Source organism: Thrips palmi, unplaced genomic scaffold (assembly GCF_012932325.1).
Source record: "Thrips palmi isolate BJ-2018 unplaced genomic scaffold, TpBJ-2018v1 HiC_scaffold_17, whole genome shotgun sequence".
Taxonomy (NCBI): domain Eukaryota; kingdom Metazoa; phylum Arthropoda; class Insecta; order Thysanoptera; family Thripidae; genus Thrips; species Thrips palmi.
Window position 1 is genome coordinate 1,819,322 of NW_023144626.1, and position 18,962 is coordinate 1,838,283.

General features: G+C 48.5%; 1 protein-coding gene across 1 annotated transcript; it reads right to left on the reverse strand.

Annotated features, from left to right (window-relative positions):
• Positions 1 to 23: 23 nt before the first annotated feature.
• On the reverse strand, positions 24 to 18,175 carry LOC117643936 (mucin-5AC). The gene is given in 21 exon segments (XM_034383123.1): positions 24 to 4,281; positions 4,597 to 4,721; positions 4,800 to 4,883; positions 4,964 to 5,227; positions 5,303 to 5,434; positions 5,437 to 5,991; positions 6,086 to 6,354; positions 6,426 to 6,509; positions 6,512 to 6,909; positions 7,085 to 7,363; positions 7,434 to 7,693; positions 7,803 to 8,084; positions 8,173 to 8,340; positions 8,561 to 8,839; positions 8,952 to 9,388; positions 9,391 to 10,082; positions 10,163 to 10,281; positions 10,465 to 10,640; positions 13,483 to 13,677; positions 17,602 to 17,640; positions 17,992 to 18,175. Coding segments are annotated over 21 exon segments (5,361 nt in total). The 5' UTR covers positions 18,173 to 18,175; the 3' UTR covers positions 24 to 3,938.
• Positions 18,176 to 18,962: the final 787 nt, after the last annotated feature.

Consider the following 18,962-nt stretch of genomic DNA (forward strand, 5'->3'; position numbering starts at 1 on the left):
CGAAACCAAAAGAAGTCAAACGATGAAACCTTTTTCATAAAGACATTTAATACATTTTCAAGACCAGCCAAAAACATCTCGTTCCTCTTATTTCCAACACAGTTAAGAATGAAGAAGTTGAGCACTGACATCTACTCAATCGACATTCTCTTATCGCCAACCTTAATTCTAACACATATTTTTCACATATAATTGGTCTACTTTTTTTACCATGCCGTTAACAGCTCTTCGATGGGATCTCAGGAGAAAAAGGAGATTACATGTTGCACTCACAGAAGTAACAAAAATCGTTTGGATGGATGAGTAAGACGGAAATATGAAAATAACAAATAAGTGCAAAGGGCAAGAATGCCAAGATGATATGAGACGATCTTTCGTTCTGCACAAACCTACAAACTTTTAAAAAATTACAAATATCGATATTTAATACAACAATATTGAGCACAGTCTTTAAAGAGGCCGGGACAAACTGTGTCAACTTTAAGCGCAAAACCAAACCTTACAACCTTAACAAAACTGGGATAGAAGAGAACTTGCCACAATGGAACAGCAAAAGATATGCTGAGCATTGAAACAAAATGTGATTGAAAGCTACACCACGAAGAGGTCTAAATACACAACACCAAAAGCGAAAAAGGAAATGTAATTTAATTATGTTTTTTAATTTTCTTTCGCAATGTGAAAACCACGCCGATCTTTATATCAACGACACTTCTCCAATGAGAGCAAATTTAACACTATGAAAACATCAATATTGTCTATGTTTAGTTGTGCACCAAACTTCAGAAAACAGATTGTGAAAAGCGATGGTTCATTTGACTCTGCTAAGTGTAACAAATTAATGTAGGGCACCTCTTTTTGGCATACGACAGTCAGCATCCAGACAAAAGTGCCGAGCACTTTTATTCAACAAAGTATATGCAAATACACGCAATAAATGTTTACTCGAAGGATCCACATAGGCCAAAGCGGCCTTGCACACCAAATACAATGCTAACACAGATGCAACAAAGCTATTACAAGAAACAAAGACACTGACACAGCTATCACAATAAGGAGAAAGGTACTCTTACGTAATTTACTTAAAAGTAGAAGACACAATATATCAATACGAAGTTATCACTTTTTTTGCGTGGCTGAGCCAACAACTGGAGACTAGTACGAAAAATTTATGATTGTTTTTACTAAACAGAATATTAAGTCACAAATCTTTTCCAGAACACAACCTTGAGAAATGAAAGGCACTTAACCGTACAGAAGCTATGTTAAGAGTACTACAGCATATTTTTACTTAGTCTTGAAAGGACGATGAAACGATAAGGACAAAGGTAAGATTGAATAATAAATCAATTAAATTCTATTAAGAGTTTGCTCTACCGCTAAGAAACCTTTTAAGAAAACATAAACAGATGAACAAATATACGAGAAACGTATCTAATGAAGACACATACGAGTATGCAACACGAAAACAAACGTTTTGTTGAGTTTAATTATAAAAGAAGTAATACTGTTTAGTTTTGTACCCCTAGGCGGTGAGTGAAACAACTCAACAATTTGTCATCAAACAGAAAACAATCTTAAATCTAGTAAATTGTTTAACTATGGTACTACACTCACAGCCGTTGATCAATTACGGCAAAATGTTTATTTTGTCTCGAGCTATGAAAATGTACTCGAAATAAACGTCCAGGATCTAAGAAGTCTGGGAGATAGTATCTTTCTCTGTTAGGCAAGTGGAAACTGACTGTCTTCAATGCACTATCCATGGAATATGTAAAAAGGACAACAGAAAGAAAGATCCGACAAAACAGTAATAAGAAGCAAAAAAATTGCTCCTTTCATTCCTGCTAGATGAATTGCACTAACAGACTCGTAGAACCGGACAGTGTAAATAAGATTTTTCAGCACAATTTAAAAAAACGGCTGTAAAGAGCTCTTTTCAATGGTTTAGCCACTATTCAACATTGAAGGAGCAAAGCTTTTTTTAATGCTTCCGAGGAAGCTTAAAGGCCAAATAAATTTCAGTCTAGTCTTAGGTGCCGCAAAAATTATAAAAAGGCTTTCTTTAACTGAATCTTAGTAATTCGTTAAAATTGCACTTTTAATCCACAGCTTAAAGATGGATAAAAGTAAACCTATAAAATTAATTCGTATCGATTTCTGTAGTTAGGTATATACTAGCTTGACCAAGGCCTTAAAGACAATATCTGGCTTGTGTCAAGGACTAAAATTATTTTAACACAGAACGTTAACCAGTCTGAGATCGCCAAAATTTTAACGTGCTTTAGTCAACCCGACAAATTTTTAGCTATTTTCTCTTAGGCTTAAATGCTCTACGTTTATTGTACGTAAAAACGAGATTTAGATAAAACATTTAGTTACAATATTTAAATGTAATATTTAGATATAAGATTGAGATACATTATTTAGGTAAATGTTTTTAGAAAATATAAATGATTTATTTAACGTACACGCTATGAACAATTTTGTGTCCTTCCGTGTACTATTATTTTAAACAATAATGAGCAATTGTTCACCTGTCCACTTGAACTCAGCCTTTGTTTCAAAAAGAGCACATCAGCTGGCATATGGACGCCACAAAAACACAACCAATTACTTCAAAATAAACAAATTGGCACTTCGTGCGTTTCGCATGGCACAAAAACACAACCAACGAGTTTGAACTAAACAGAGCTGTACATCCATTAGCTAATCAATGGCACATATACACACAACCAAGAAGTATTCCAGACTAAAAACATATGTACAAAATATGTTTAACAACCTTTAAATTGAGTATTTTTAGATATAAAATTTATAATACTTCGGAAACATTTATCGGAAGGTAAATCTTTAAGAGTACACAATTTTGTACGATGCCTAAGTAATGTAACATTGTTTCGCACTTTTGTCCATTGTGCCCAAGGACTGCCAAATCTGACGCAGGATCATGTTTTTACCTGTTCCCCTTCTGCGCTGACATTTATCACATGAGCGTAGCCCTGAAGTTTACTGCGCCCGAAATAGCATCTTGGCATCAATAGCATTGCGTAGTCACTTTTATAGCTATGATACACGATTTTCATGATGTAAAACACGTTAAACATCACAAAATAGAACTATTTACAAGTACTACTAAAAGCAAAAACTCTCAATGGAGTACAAGTCTATATGCAATCACAACCATTGTGCAATAGTCTCGGACTACAAGACAACTGACCAAAAATAAACAATGAAACACACATTAAAAGTAATTAATTCCTTAATTATTAATACTTTGTTTGCAGTATTTTAAATTATATTTGAAACATAAACAGTAACCATTTACATGTTTTATACACACATTTATTTTTATGAGTGATCACCTCTTTGACATCGCAAAACCTGAGCTAAACTTTCTTTTCCTTGAATCAAGTGATTACTTTACATCTTCGACATGATAAATCAGGCTACGTAGCACATTGATTTTTAAAACACCTATGGTGTAGCATGATCTACTATGCAGCGTTGAAACGTTTGTCTATTCCTTACAAACACACCATGAAGCACTAACAACAAAAGCGTTTGCAAAACGGTGCGGTACAATATTCCCACAACGTTGCAATGGATCAAATAAGGATCTTTTTCTCTTGCGTACTGCCTCCTTAGAATCGCAAATACTACATGCAGCGCGTTACAGTTCAGAGGTAACAATGTGTACGCTTAGACGGGATTAGTGCATCAAAGCGAATAAAGAAATCCCATTTAAACAGTTGGTTTGACAAGTTGCTTCACGGGCTCTTGATTTTTATTTATTTTTGGGCTACACTGTGTATCCTTTTCATCTTGATTGTTACTTAAAAGGGACGAAAAGATTTCGTCGAGCTGGGCTGCTGTTGGTGTATGCTTCGACTTGTCTTCTTCTGAAAGATTCGTCGTCTCAATTAAATCCGTTTCCTTTACGTCTTGCAATTCGACCTTTGCAGGCTTTCTTCGTCAGAGCAAACAGGAATTTCTTTATCGTCGCAAGTTTGTAAGCAGGCAAGTTCTAGAGTGTTGACTGGGTACTCGATCGCCGGTTCAATTTTTGGTGTCATCTGTTTAGTGGAAGCCATGTTGAGCCCAAAATTTAGACAAGTGCTAAACGATATTGTTGGTGAAGAGTTGATCAATGGAGATTCACCAGAAGATGACACTCCACTTGAGATAGCAGCAAGCCTTTCAGCTTGTTCCATTTTCTGATGGTCCCAAAACCTATGGATTTTCTTATGCGCGTTGCGGTTCTTTGCTTTTCCAAATGTCCTGAAAAATAGAAAGCTCGTTTAAGAAAATAAAAAAGAATTACACACAATTTTTTGAAAAACTTGTATACATTGAGACAGGGCGTTCACAACTAAATCGTTTCTTTTATCAGTGTATTAGTTCTTTGTTAAACTGACATGCTAATTGTTTGGTACAGCACTATTAGTGAAGCCGTTGCTACTGTCTTTGGTTACTTTCCAACATTACAAGCAATTTGTTTTGGTTCGGGCAGAAAGCGTCACTCCAAATTGAATCAGATGCATGACGCAATCTGCCTTTACCTGGCATATCGATGGAGTGCGAAAACACACTTACTTCCCGCATGTCTCGCATGCAAAGTCTTTTTGTGTTGATTGTTTGGCAGCACCGGCAGCTGAAAGGGTTTTCCTAATACCATGAATTCGGATGTGTCCATTTAGGGCCGCTCGTGAGTTGAAGCTCTGAAAAAAAAATTAAAACAAACTTTTCACACCCACAAGAAAACGCTAACAGAAAAAAATATCGGTACGGTTTATTACCCCTGAACAGTCTGCAAATTCACAAATAAACAAGCGGCTTTCAGACGAGGTGATAACATGTTCTTCAGCCTGGGAAGAGTTTTCCTGCAGTTTGGAAAAAAATATTTAATTATTCACCCTTTAGGAAATCTAAAAAGAAACATTACACCGTTTTCTTGTCTCACCAAGCATGATGCAACGCCTAGCTGCAAGTCATTTTCTGCTAAAGTGGGTTGGGCAGCGTTAAAAGTGCGCAATTCTGGTCCTTTCACATCTTCATCCTCCATTCTGATCCCGTGCATTGCCATCATGCTTTCTATTTCTCTCTTAACCTCATCATGATTTGACTCTAAGAGTTCGGGTTTAGGAACAACTATTGGTGCTTCCTCCACAGTTTCATCCAAGTCATGCGAATTTTCACATAAAAGGTTAAGTTTGACGTCATCAAACTGAAAAGAAAATCCGCATTAATTTTGAATGTTGTTGAAGGGTTCAAAATGGTGCAGGGTTGGAACAAGAATTACCTCATCCAGGAAAAGTTTTGGGTCATTAATGTCAACGTTGGCACTGATAATATCTTGTTTCAAGTCATCTTTGTCGCAAAATGACCATGGCTCAGTTTTTATTTCAGTCAAAGAAAAACTGTCATTTTCATCGTCGCACTGCAAAGCCATGGAATTGTTGCAATTTCTGACAGTGGCATCAACCAAATTGACATCATGTGACGGTGATACTGTGCCAAAGAGGGACTCATATATTGAAGGGCGTTATTTTCCTTTGATGACTCAGTTTCAGATCCATGCGTTTCTTCGTTTGCGCTTAGTTTATTATAAAAGTACTCCACATTGTTGTGAAAGTGGTTGTTGTTTGACTGTGGCATATTTGGTACTTTCACTTGACTTTGTGCGTCTTGGCTTCCTCCTTCTGATAGACAACCGTCGTCTTCCGCTATAAAGGCAAGTGCGTCGAGGGTAGCATTATCATCATCATCGTCCTCTTGTTTTTCTTCTTTTATCTCTATCTCAGCAGGATTGCGTGCTTTTTCCAAGAGACTTGCGCTTGAATTAGCATCTTCTTGGTTATTACGATTGTTATTTAGGTCATCGTCGACAATTTTCCCCTGCCATCTGTCTCGAATTTTGCAATATTCCGGCAAGCAAACTTTCTTCCACACGTAGTAAAACTGAATGCAGTGCATTGGTGACTTTCCGAGCTAGAACAAGAATAATAATTGAGTCAAATTAGTAGAGGCAATTACATTCTGTGATGCTTTTAGTGTCGTCCTGACAACGATGTTAGGCCCATACCTCTTTGGCCACAACTGGCCAGTTTTTGGAGTGTTTCTTTAGTGCTCGCACAAAAGCATCTACTTCGGCATAACCCCACAGTTTTGTTATTCCGTAATTGAAACCCAGTAGCCCATGGTCTCTTGGCAGCTTTGGTTTCCGAATCATCAGTTGCATTGTTGCCTCTGGGATGTCACCACCACACAGGTGCAAGAGATGAAGGGCATACTCTTGGTTTCTACCCGCAAATGGTATTGCATCACAGCAGGCAAACTCAAGGTATGCAATTACTGCAAAACAAAAGCGATATAGTAATAAACCCTTGCACAATTCTATATATTATTGGAATGAATCTACCCACCTTGCTCATTTGTTAACTTGGCTTCAACGGAAGGTTCGTAAAGTTTATGACTAGCCGTGTCACTAGCTCTTGGGTATGGCTTCTCTCACAAGGTGGAATGGGACACTGGTACTTCACCCCAACATTGACATGGGGAAAGCTGTCAGACTCTGGAGCCGTAAGAGCGAAAACATCAACAACTTCCGCATTTTCTTGAGAAGATGATGGTAAATGCCAAGGCTGGGTCACAGACGCAACCAATCCTGCCGCTGGTCGGTTAGGGTCAAGCATAGGAGCCGGAGTGTAAGGCATACTAGCAGAGCAGATAGTTTCCCGGCGGCAGTTCCTTAACCGCGACTTGAAAGTCGGATACTTTGGCATCAGACGAGGCCGCTTTGGTGGTGGAACAAAGTTAAGGTAGTTCTGTGAAAAAATTGCCTTTTCGGAGGGCAACTCCACCGGAATGTTTGTTGAAGTATCATCATTTAGTGGGTTTCCCGGTTCCCTGTTGAAACGAAAGATCCAATCACTCAAGAGTAAAGTACACACACAACATACTTTAAAGCAAATACATTTGTCTTGTATATGTATCATAAAAAGTACAAATACACAATAAATGTCAAGATTAGAAAAAATACTGGTCTGGAATTGTGATTGACTTCCTAAAATATTTCACTTACATCGAATTAAGGTATTCTTCATCGTCTATTCCCACAGACTTAAAGTAGGAAGATACCAATTCAGGGGCAATCTCGGGGGCCATATCGTTTGATATGTCATTGCTTGTGGTCGCAGCCACTGGCACAACTTCAGGGGTTGAAGGAGACTTAGTCTGAATAAGAGGTTTCTGCTGCTGATTATTGCTCTTATTGAGTCTCTGCACTGTTGCCGTAGGCGCCTGAATTAAATGTAATTGCCCACCACGTTCTACGAGCACACTTCCAAGTACTGTGAGTGACCTAAAAAAGAAACTTTATTTATTCTAAATTTTCCAAAACAGGTAATAAAGTGTTTGGCGTCAAGCCGTACCTCAAGTCAATTTTTTTTCTTGTTATATCCTTTATGGTTGATGAAAGAAGAGGGTCTTCTGAATTGATTAAGAGCTGGTTTGAGTCCTCGCTTTGAGGAGACAGTGGCAAAAAGGGGGCATTGCTGAGTGGAGACAAAGGAGTAAGGGGTGGAGTGTTTGACGCACTAGTCGAATGCGGTGGGGTGGGAAATGAGCTGTTAGCGTAGTTGTGATGCTGCAGCACCGTAGCTGCAGCCACGGAGTCCACTGACTGAGACAGCTAAAAGGGCAAATAACGAGATACATTGACAAAGGTCCACTTAACACATTTAAAGCCATTTTTAGTGATTTCGCTAAAAGGATCTTAAATTTTAATACAAAAAAGGCACCTTTTTAAACGCCAACTCGTGCTGCTCACTAAGTCGTCGGGCCTCTGCGATGTTTCGGGCTTGAATAAAACCAGTAGCTGTTGTTGTGGAAGCTGTGCTTGTTACAGCTGGTGCCGAAGATGATGGTGAATTTTCTCTCCCAGCAGAAAGAGCCACTCGACCAATGGTTCCGCCTCGCTTCTGAATTATTTTTTCTTCAATAAGTTGTCTTACTGACACACTTGCTGTTTGCAACGGAGGGCCCGTGGATTCTCGTTTGTCAGATCGCTTGGACTCGGAGTCCTGAAGGACACGTAGTATGTTAAAAACGTTAAATCACAATTTAGAGCCACAAACCTCTGCAATCCACGCAAGTAGTTATGAACCGAACCTTTTTAAAGTAGCCACCGTGAAGACGCATGTGTCCATTTAAAGCTGGAATATTTTTGAAGCGCCTGTTGCACAAGTTGCAAGCCACAGGCTTGCTTTGATTTGTATCTTTTTCGGCTTTTGGACTTTTCTTCGAATCGTCATGAACAAGGGCTGGCACTGGAATTGGCTGTGAACATATAAAAACAGACATTATATGCATTTGTTTCATAAAATTTCAAAACAAACGTGGTAAGGAACCTTTGAAAATCGTGTCCATATGTCAATTTCTACTATTCCCGTGCATGAAAGTGGAAGTACGCTAAGCAAAAAAATTTATTTACTGACGCAGTAGTTTACGTGGAATCGGAATACTCCTAAAACGTATCTAAAAGTAAGTTTCGTCTAACCTGTGTATGCAGAGCACTAAGTACGCTGGCCGTTTTGCCGCTAAAAACTTCGGTGCTGTTAGTGCTTTGTTTGGTGCTGCTGTTATTCGTAATGGATTTGGTTGTTGTAAAGGTCAAGGCTACAGTGCTTTTGGTAGTGGCAGTGGTGGTTGTCACGGTCGTGCTCACTGGTGCGGTACTGGAGGTGCTAGTTATCTCGAAGGCCAAACCAGATTTCTTCTGAAGGGACCGAGCTTGTTGTTTCGGTGGGTAAGCCACTTTCCCTTCAACTCCAGATTGTTAGGATTCATCCCTGATTGGTCAATTGTCGCCTTCAAAAACAAAACAAAAACATTAAAACATCAAAAAAAGATGATAGAAATAGAATAAAACTTAAGAATAGACTAAGTACCTGCAGTGTGACGCCCTGTTGAATTATATCAACTCCATTTACTTGTAGGTCGGTACTTAAAACGGGTTGATAACTTTCGTTGGACATGTCCTGCGACGGTACGGCTCTTCCAGTCACTGCTGGAGGTTCAACTTTTGGGGATGCAAGACACACACTTGGAATTTGACTGGCAGAGGACGTGGCTAATACTTGGGGCCAGGTCACGGACTGCACTAATTTAGGCACTTGGTCGTTCTTTTCCAGAGTTGTCAGAGAGGCCTGTCGAGCAAACCCCGTGTAGATTGGCGCAGCATTGGTTTGAGAGGTACTTTGACTTCGCGCCGTGGTGACCTTTGGTTGTTGAACCTGACTTGTCAGAAGCTGCGGTTGAGAGACGGGAAGTTTTATTTGAGGCAGCTGTCGCGTGGGTGACAGGTATGCCGATAGCACGCCTGTGGGTGTCCATCTTCAGGTGGACTTCTGGACAGAAGCAGAGTGCCTTGAGTCCCAGGTGACGGCGGAAATGACTGGTCGAGAAGCAGTTGAAACTGCATTCCCTGTGGAGGGCTTTGTTGTTTGGCAGGCATAGCTCGGGCTGCTACCAGCTGCGGCCGCACCGTTGGGATTGTTATTGGAGACGGCGCGGGCGTTCGCACTGGTGCGCTCAGGGCCGGGCTCAGGCCGGGACTCAGAGCCGTTGGGGAGGGCAGAGGCGTAGCGATAGGACTTCGACACACTATTGGAGTTGCCACTGGCGATGTCATTGGCGACGCCATTGGCGTGGGCAACGTCACAGGTGCAACGGATTTCGGTAATATTGCGCTTGTTCCGTTTTCAGATGCTGTCACCCCATTTATCGGAGTAGAGCCTGAGTCCGTTACGGTGCTGGCCGTGGGTGAAGCCTCAGCTGTATCTAGTGTGGCACAAGAGCTGTCCGTGCTTGGAGTGGCCAACAGACTTAGAATTGTTTTGGAGTTACGCCTCCGCGCTTCTTTTTCTGAGTCCTTGTCCTTTAGAGCGGGAAGTCCTTTCAAATGGTGGTGGTTTTCCTCGTGACGACGCAATGATCGTGCGTCACAGTAGCTTTTTGGACACCCATCTACCGTGCACTCATAGGGCTTCTTATTTCTGTGCGTAAGCATGTGTCCATTCCTGCAGTAAAAAAATAAGTACAAATTTGAATACAAACACTCTTCTCATTTTAACGTTTCAGGATCTCAGTAAATACGTACAAGTGGTCCTGACGCTTAAAAGCCTTTGAGCAAACAGAACAGGCATATCGCCGTTCATCACTGTGAGTTAGCTTGTGTTTTGCCAACGCCGACGCATTACTGAATACTTTTGAGCAAACCTGCACAGTCAAAAACAAATAACAGCATACAACATAATTGGAGAAAATTGTTGAATCCAGATTTATGTAAGGAGAGATAAAGCCAGATTGGTGCCAAAGAGAAAAACACACTATTCTGCCCTATTTATTTGATGGCAATCATGACATGGCTACGTATGTAACAAACAAGCACCAGAGCAGTACCTGGCACACCTGAGGCCCCAGCCGGCTGGGGGACAGAGTCCTGGTCTTCTTGGCGTTGTTGCTGCAGCTGCCTGCGCTGCTTGCACTGCTGCTGAATGGCCCACTAAAGCTGCTCGTCCCGCTGCAGCTGCTGCTCAGGCTCTCTCCAGACAGCTGCGTAGAGTCTTGGCTGCCGGCTGTGAAGAGAAAGAAAAGAGACATTTAAATTGCAGCGGAAAAATATTGCCGGCAAGCGGCATCGGACGATAAACTTTCGTAAGTCTAATGCGACGTTGTTTTCGCAGGACAATATGCAGTCCCACCCGTTCCACCAGTGTCTTTGTCGGGCTTGGCACACTAATGCACGTGATGTAACGTGAGAGCACTACTGGCTCCTCAGCTGAATAATACTGTCCTGTTACTACTACAGTAGTTCTACAAATTATGTCTGGCGTTATCGACATGGGTTCGTTGTAGTGAAAGTGCAACGAAACACGTTGCCAAGGGATCCACGCACGAAGCGGTCCACTCTCGTATTGGATGTTACGGAAACTGGACATCTATTAGATACGTCCCGCCGCGGCGCGCCGAGACCTGGCAGTGGCGGGGCCTCGGTGGGGCCTTGGTGGGCTCACGGCGGGCGGGGCGGAAGAGTCGGCTGCAAAATAATGGCTGTTTGTTGGCACCGGGCCAGGCTTTATTCCGAGACTGCGGGTAGATGACTCAATTGTACTGCGACAAAAACGAAGGTCAGTGCTTCGCGACGATCATTATTTCGAACCAAAGTGCATACTGGCTGAGCCATCACTGGAATAAAGCCTTTGCTTGTGCACGCCCGAAAGAGCCTTCCTATGTTTCTTAGACAGGGGATTTACCTTACCAGACCCTCGGCAAAATTGATTCTAGCACAAATAAGTTTAAAGTTACCCTTCCCTTACGTCATATATGAAAATCAAAACAGCCAAAGTAAACAACGAAGAAGCCAATTACCATGTTAGCAGAAACACACTGAACTCGTGCACTATGAAGTGCATGCAAAGTAGGAAACACAAGTAACAAGGCAAAATCAAACTAACCACAGGCAACACGTGCATTTAAATGTTTGAATACGCAGAGGAAATCTTCTTGTGAAGTATAATTTTTTTAAGCTGCCCCGCTTACCTCCTCTACCAGGCGGAAGGTGAAACTTGGAACATACCTGGGCACCCTAGCGACTGGCTGCAGCGGACCGTGGGTAGGCGTCACCAGGCTGCAGCGAGAGAGAGACACACTGACAAAGACGCTCCCGCCTGATACCAGGCTCCGATGAAAAGCATGAGAAAAGTAATAATTGCATACAACTAGAGTTTGGAATGCAATTCAACCGTGCCTAATAGGACGATAAAATGATCGGGAACTTTTTTGAACAATATGAATTTTTAATGTTTCCCATCAGCCCTAACGAATTGCCTACCCCTGAATCCGGGGTCCTGCACAATGCCTTGACCTTCAGCGAGCAGAGGCGCCACACTGTTGTTTACCGAGAAAAGAGAAAAGCGATGCAAGGGGGCAGGGCGGCCTTGACAGACCTTGACAGACCGCCCCTGCGCGCGAGCCACTCTCGAATTATTATCCTCTTTGCCTGCAGGCCCAGGCCTGTTCGCGTCCGTTGCGCTGTGCTGGTCCGGGGGCTACGAGCCCCCTCCCCCTTCCACCCCTAACGTTCGGGTCGGTCAGCCCAGCCCCCACCCCGATCAGCGCGCCCCAGTGGGCCGATTGAACAGGGCCCGTAAATCTACATAATTATAGGCTGCAGGCTGGCCTCGTTAAGAGGCCGCCGCGCCGTCCGACTTGCATTCGGCACATCGCAAAAGTATTTGCTAGCGGCTTTTCAGGACCCTCGCCACAGCCAGGCACGCGCGTGCGTTTCGGTGCGAGTTCCTGATCGGCATCGTAAACTTGTCTTGGTCCTCGGCAGTAAACCGAAAGGCGGCTGTGATCAGTTTCACTGCGCGCACTGCGTGGCGCCACGGCCGCGGGGTGTTAATAGCCTAGAGAGAGGGACTGTGTCGCACAAAGGGGGCTTAGCACGGGTCGGACTTTCCGACAAGCCCGATCTTATTTTTCGGTGGCACCGCAATCCGACTTCCCTCTTGTTGTGGCGCGCTGCCGAGACGCTGCCGAGACGTCGCGCATGGCTGCGCCAGACACTCGGCCAGCCGGCTGGCCGTCTCGGTGGCCGTTTCGTCGCTGTCTGTATCATGGGGTGTCCCTTGGAGGTGCGACAGAGACAGAGCTCGCCTTTGGCCTTTCCCCCGCGTCTCAGCCCGACCGCAGTCTGACCCCGCTATGCTCCTACACTGCAGTGGCGTGCCCACGACACGGCGCGGCGTCTAGACATTAGCGTAATACGGATTATCAAATTGTCTAACGGTTTGCAACGACAAGGACAATCGTTTCGGGCGCTTACTTGCATCTCAATTGGCAAAAGACAGGCAATTTATCAACTTGACGTTTAAAATTTCGCACTGCGGCATTGTTCAAGACAAGAGAAAAGCGAGAAAAAAACTCTGCCCCAAGTTTGGACTGCACACAAAAATTAGTTCACTAAACTAAACAGTCACTAGGATACACTGTAAGAACCAACCACAATAAAAACTACAACATTGAAGCCAATTTAATAAACTACGATTTAACATCTTTGTTCACTGGTGGAACTGAAGCGTAATTGTTTGCTTATTCAAGTATACAACTACCCTTGAAGCCAAGCGCAACCATTACACTTGAAGAAACAGTGCGCTTTAGTTCTACCAGTGTTCATTTTGTTTAGAAGCCTGCAAGAAGCTACGAGTTCTACCAATAATACACTGACTCAAGGCACAAGAGAAAAACGACATGAACTAGTGGTCCGTTCTTTCAGTACAAGTTAGCTCAACAAATCACACGCCTCGCCGTACGTATGTGTTTTCTTAGGCTTTCGAGACTGCTTCAAGACTCACAAAACGCAGTAATTATTGAATCGAAAGAACGGGCAAGCGGAGTAACTGAATGGGTACGCACTGTCCATGCTGCCGATGACGTCCGAGACGTCCAGGAGGTCGTCCGTGGCCAGGAGGTGCTGCGGCACGGCCTGGTCCTGGTGGTCCGCCACGCCGCCCGCCAAGCCGAAGGCCGTCGGCGCGAGGGGGTACAGCGGCAGGGTGCCCGGCGACGTGGCCGGCGAGCCGCTGCTGGCGCACGAGTCGGAGAAGCCCGCTGCAAGCAAGACCAGTGTTCAGAATCGAAAGCAAGCGTCGAAGGGAAGCAGCTACTCTGGTAAATCTTAAGCGAAGTTGTATGCTTCGTTCAAGCGTACAACTACGCTTAGAGGCTTAACGCTTGAAGTCAAGCGTAAGAAGAGAAATTCTCCCATGCGTTTAGATAGTCGAAAGAAGTGAAAACGAGTACCACGCTTGGAGTCAAGCGCAGCAACCACTACGTGTGCTTCAGTTAGTTGTACCAGTGCACGGTGAACGAAACAACTAGGTGAAATACGGAAGCGAAGTTTTTCTAGGAAACGTGTTCTACAGCGCAAAACCGCAGCCGTCAATGGACGAATGGCAACCCGGCGGCCCGGCGGGAGAAGCCAGACGGACGGCTCGGGCCGGACCGGCGGATTCCGAGAGCGCGCTGTGGCGCTGTGCCTCGCCTGTGCCGCGGAGCGGAAAATGAGATTACCAGCCCCGCGCTCTGGTTCAGCGAAACCGCGACCGTATCTCTCTCGCATCCCCGACAACGAGACACCCAAAGCGCTTTAATTCAAGCAGTTAGTCACAATCATGCAAGTGTGGTGTGTGTTTGGCTGTGTGCTCCAAGGCTTCCTCCGAGGCGTGCTCCGAGGCGTGCTGCACAGAGTGCCCCCAAGTGAGCACCTTACCCTGGTCGGCGTCCTTGTCCAGGGCGGCCTCTCGGAGGCGGGCCAGCGCCGCGAGGGAGGGGGCCGCGGCAAAGGGGCCGGCGAAGGGGCGTGCGCGCGGCGCGTGCTCCAAGTCGCTGAAGAACGAGTCCGTCTCGCTGGTGCTCAGCGCCAGCATCTCCGAGCTGGTGGCGGCAAGGCTGACGGGCGGCGAGTTGGCCGTGTCGAACGTGTCCAGCAAGTTGGCGGAGGTAGTCGGAAGGGCCAACGGCCGGGCACTGGGGCTCAGGGGACGGGCCCGCCCCAACTTGCTGAAGAAGGAGTTGGAGGCCGGTGACGTGGCGGTGCCGAAGGTGCTCAGCAGGTTGGTCTCGGAGGCAGACGGCGTCAAGGTGCCCGGGTGGCTGCCCGCCCTCTCCAGCTTGCTCATGTAGGAGTCGGTGCTCATCACGGTGGGCATGGCCGGCAGGGCCTGCTGCAGGGCCTTGCTCAGGATGGGGTTCTGCGCTTGCGAGGCTGATTGCGGTTCCGGCGGCTTGGACGCGCTCTTCGAGAAGCAGGTCTGCGTCGTCGGCGACTGGCTCGAGGACATGGTGTAGATGTTCGGCGACGTCGGAGAAGAGTGCGTCGGCGCGGCGTGCGGCTGGATGGCCACGGTGAGGGCGGAGGTGAGGGGGCCGCGCGTCGGCGTCTGCAGCAGCGAGGACAAGCTCGTGGCCTCGCCGAAAGGCCGTCGCCCCTCGGGCAGCGACAAGGTGCGGCCGAACACCCCCACTCTCCCTATCGTGGACGTCGCCGTCAGCTTGGCCCGGGGCAGGCTGGGCAGGAGGCATAGCTTTCTGCCCAGCGAGTCCGTCACTTCTTGCGACCCAGTCAAGCGGGCGCGCTTGGTGGGGACGAGCGTGGTGGCGCCGGGCCGCGGCACAGCGGTGTAGTGAAAAGGCGTGCTATTCATGCCAACGGAGGGGACAGCTTTCTGCTCCGTCGGTTTGGCCGATTTTTCAGACGTCGCCGCGTCCCCGGCGATTGTCTGTACCGGCTGCCTGGCGAGGGGGTGGAGGGGGACGGCATTGAAGGCGGACTGCCATTTCGCGAGCGAGCAGCTCTCGGCTTTCGCAGCGCCGGCAGCGCCACTGGAACTGGAGGGCGCCGGTGGGGCGGGGCTCGGTGCTTTGTCCTGCTTCGCGGCATCGCGCGAGGCCGAGGCCAAGCCCGCGTTCTCATTAAACTTCCATATTGGGTAGAACGGCGCGAAGCTGGTTTCCTTGCCTATTGACTTGGCCGAGGCGGCCGGCACCAAAGTCGCTGTCTCCTCTCGCGGTATTTTCGCTTTGCCCGATGAGGCCTCCGTCACGGCCTTGCTTGTGCCAGGGCTCGGCCTTTTGTCCAGCAAAAGCTTCGACGTGGTCTTTTTGGGGGTTGCAGTGGGCTCTTGCTTCGTGTCAGCCGGTGTGCTTACGGGGTTGCTTTCCGCGGCTGGTGCTTCCCCACTGGCCGGATCACCTGAAGCAGGTGTGCCAACGACTGGCACACAGGCGGCGTCGGCGGCTGGCGACAGAATTGTTGACGTGATGGGCTGGGTCGCGTGCGAAAGTGGCTCGTTGGTGGGGGTTGGCAGCTCTGCAGGTGGCGCGGCCGGTGCGCAGGTTGGCTCTCCTGTTTCGGTATTGGACGCGGCAGGGAGGGGAGCCTCCTGAGTGGAGCAAGTCTTGTCGGATGCCTTGACGTCTGCGGGTAGCACCAGCGAGAACGCCTCAGACGGAGCCTCACGCTCCTCAGTGCCTTTCGGTGTCAACGCGTCTAATTCGATCGGAACGGCTCGAGTTTGCTCCGTTGGTACTGCTCCCTCCGCACTGCCAGTCGAGACTCCCTCCTCGCAATGAGCTGTCGTTTCAACCGCGCTGCCGGCAGTTGCCTCCGCTGCGATGTCAGCTGCTGCTTCTACTGCAGTGTCAGCTGTTGCGTCCATCACGGTGTCAGCCGCTGCTCTGGTCGCGTTTTCAGACGGTGTCACAGCATCCTTCGATACTTCGACCGCGGTGTCGGTCGCTGTTGCGATGCCAATGTCAGTCAATGCCTCGTTCTTGCTATCAGTCACGGCCGTCACTACATCAGCTGCCACCTCCGTTTCGGATCTGCCCTTTCCTTGCTCGATGTCTGCGGCCGCTTGGGTGCCAATTTCAGCGCCTGTTTCTATTGTGTCAGCGGTTTCTTCTGTCGTCATGTCAGTGGTTTCTTCCACCGTCGTGTCAGTGCTCTCTTCTACCGTGGCGTCGCTGCTTTCCCCCATTGTCTCCGCGGTTCCTTTCGCCGTCGTGTCGGCGGGCTCCTCTGTCGTTGGGTCGGCGGCGTCGTCGTCGGCGTGGTCGGACGGGCCGTTCGCGTCCGTCTCCATGGCGAAGGCCTCCTCGCCCTGCTCCTCCTCGCTCTGGGCGGTGCTGCTGGCCTCGTTGCTGTTGGGGGAATTGTTCCGCGTCCTCCGCGAACGCGTCTGCTTGTCCTGCACTCCTGCCGCCCGGGCCGCCGCCGCCGCCTCCCTGGCCGCCGTGGAGCGGAGCGACCGCGTCGACCTCTCCACCGCCCTCTCCACCGCTTTGGGCGGGGCGGGCAGGGCTGGCAGGGCGGGCAGGGGCACGGCCTTCCGCGTCGGCGACGGCGTTTTCTTGGCCGCAGGGGCCGCGGCGCCGCGCCTCTTCCCCCTACCCTTTTTCCGAAAGCCGCCTTTTTTCGTGTCATTTGTCTGTGGTTCGGGTGGCAGTGCTTTGGGGTCAGAGGGTTTGCCGGAAGCTGTGAACACAAGCCACGCAGTGTTAGTTGACGGGCCAGGATTCGTAAGGTTAGGTTAGTGAAAGAAACAGTATAAGAAGGGGAGAACAACGCTCGCTCGTTCATCAACAATCAATTAATCAACAACAACAACATTTATAACAACATCAACAAACCCATCGGAAAAATGAGCAACAACAAAAGCATGGAATGTGTGACAGAAAGGGGCCACACTTTCATTTATTCAGCAACGCCAATGTCCTAAGTTGGCGTTGCAAGAAACATAGTGAATAAACAAAAGTGCAAACGCGCTCTTGCTTTTAAAAAAGCAGGGCTGTCGAAATGTGTGCGAAACACAGGGCATCCTTGGCCTTCTGCAGCCAGCGCCCTCTGCGCAGCATTGATAGTTTGAGTTTGGGGCGAAGAAGCATGCGGGGGAGCCAACCACCAATCAAGGCAGGCAGGCGTACACACAACACCCGCGGCAACTCCACACGCAGTGCCACAGTTCTACACACCCAACAGTTCGTAAAACTGCGACCCGGTCTGCAGGAAATCTGAAAGGGGACAAAAGAAATCGGTCAGTCGAGCGAAAAGCCAATGCTACATGTATGGCCGGGGGAAAAAGTACGGGGCTCCGTGTCCGGAGTCCGGAGGGGAGAAGGAACCGAGCCATAAATCCTGCGTCTGGGCCAGCCAACAGTCCGCTCACGAACGCCTTCGCTTTTTCACTGAGGTCACCTGGCAGAAGGGCGCACGGCAGCGTCACGTCCTCGCCGCTGTAACGAAGGCCTTTCTACGTTTCTTTGACGGCGTCCATGGCAAGCTGCAACTGCAGCACCAAGGCATGGCCAAGGCGCCGCGCAATCCGAGTGATTACAGCGGCCGGTAATGGAAGTGCCACTCACCATCAGTGAAGCTGTCCACCCGGGGGTCGCCCGGGGAGTTGAGGCCGCCCTTGACGAACACGGCCGCGTCCAGCGAGACGAGGGGCGACCCCAGCGGCGACTCCAGCGGCGACGCCGGGCCCATCATGGTGCCCATCATGGTGGAGCCAGGACCGTCGCCGCGCACATCGACGAGGCTCATGGTCTGCAACAAGGAGAAGACGAGGCGCGGTTATTGGCAGGAAAGGCGCCGTGATAACCACCAGGATGCAGAGCGTTTGTCAGGGCGGCGCCAAAGAAACGGTGCGTGCGTGTGTGTGTGTGTGTGTGGGGGGGGGGGGGGGGGGGTCCTAGGGTCGGAGGGACGTTTTCGCGTGACCCGGCCGAAAGGGTTCCGACATAAATTCGTTCACAATGCGCCATGCGGCCATGCCGCCGGAGCCGCCGGGCCGGCCCCCTGTTTTTGGGGCGTGTACGGGGCCGTGCCGTCCTGGCGGGCTGGCGGTCCGGCGTGCCGTGGGATGCTGAGTAGGGGACGGGACGGTCAGTGTGCCACCGCGGCAAGCTGTCGGGAAGGGCCCGGTAAATTGTGCTGGGGTCGGGGGGGGGGGGGGGGCACTCCCGGGCCGGGCCCGGGCCCTCCGACCCACGCGGCGAATGCGTACATCATGGCGCCAGAGTTCTGCAGCTGGCGCCGCGGCAAAGAGAAAGAGAGCGCCCCGGAGTGGAGCTCCCCGCCAGCGCGCCAGCGGAAAGGAAATTTACCGAACAGACTGTCGCCCCGGTGTGTCGTCGGGTCGGAGGGGGCAGCGGAGGGAGGAGAGGTACAGGGGAAGGAGAGGTGCAAAAGCCGAAAGCCCCTTGGGTGGCCCATGCCACGCCCTAAGCACAATACCGTGTTATGGTAATGCCGGGGTCAGCCGATGCTGGACAGGTTCACGTCACCGCGTGGAAGGCCGGCCCGCCCGAGTCGCAGTCCCGGAGCGCGGCCC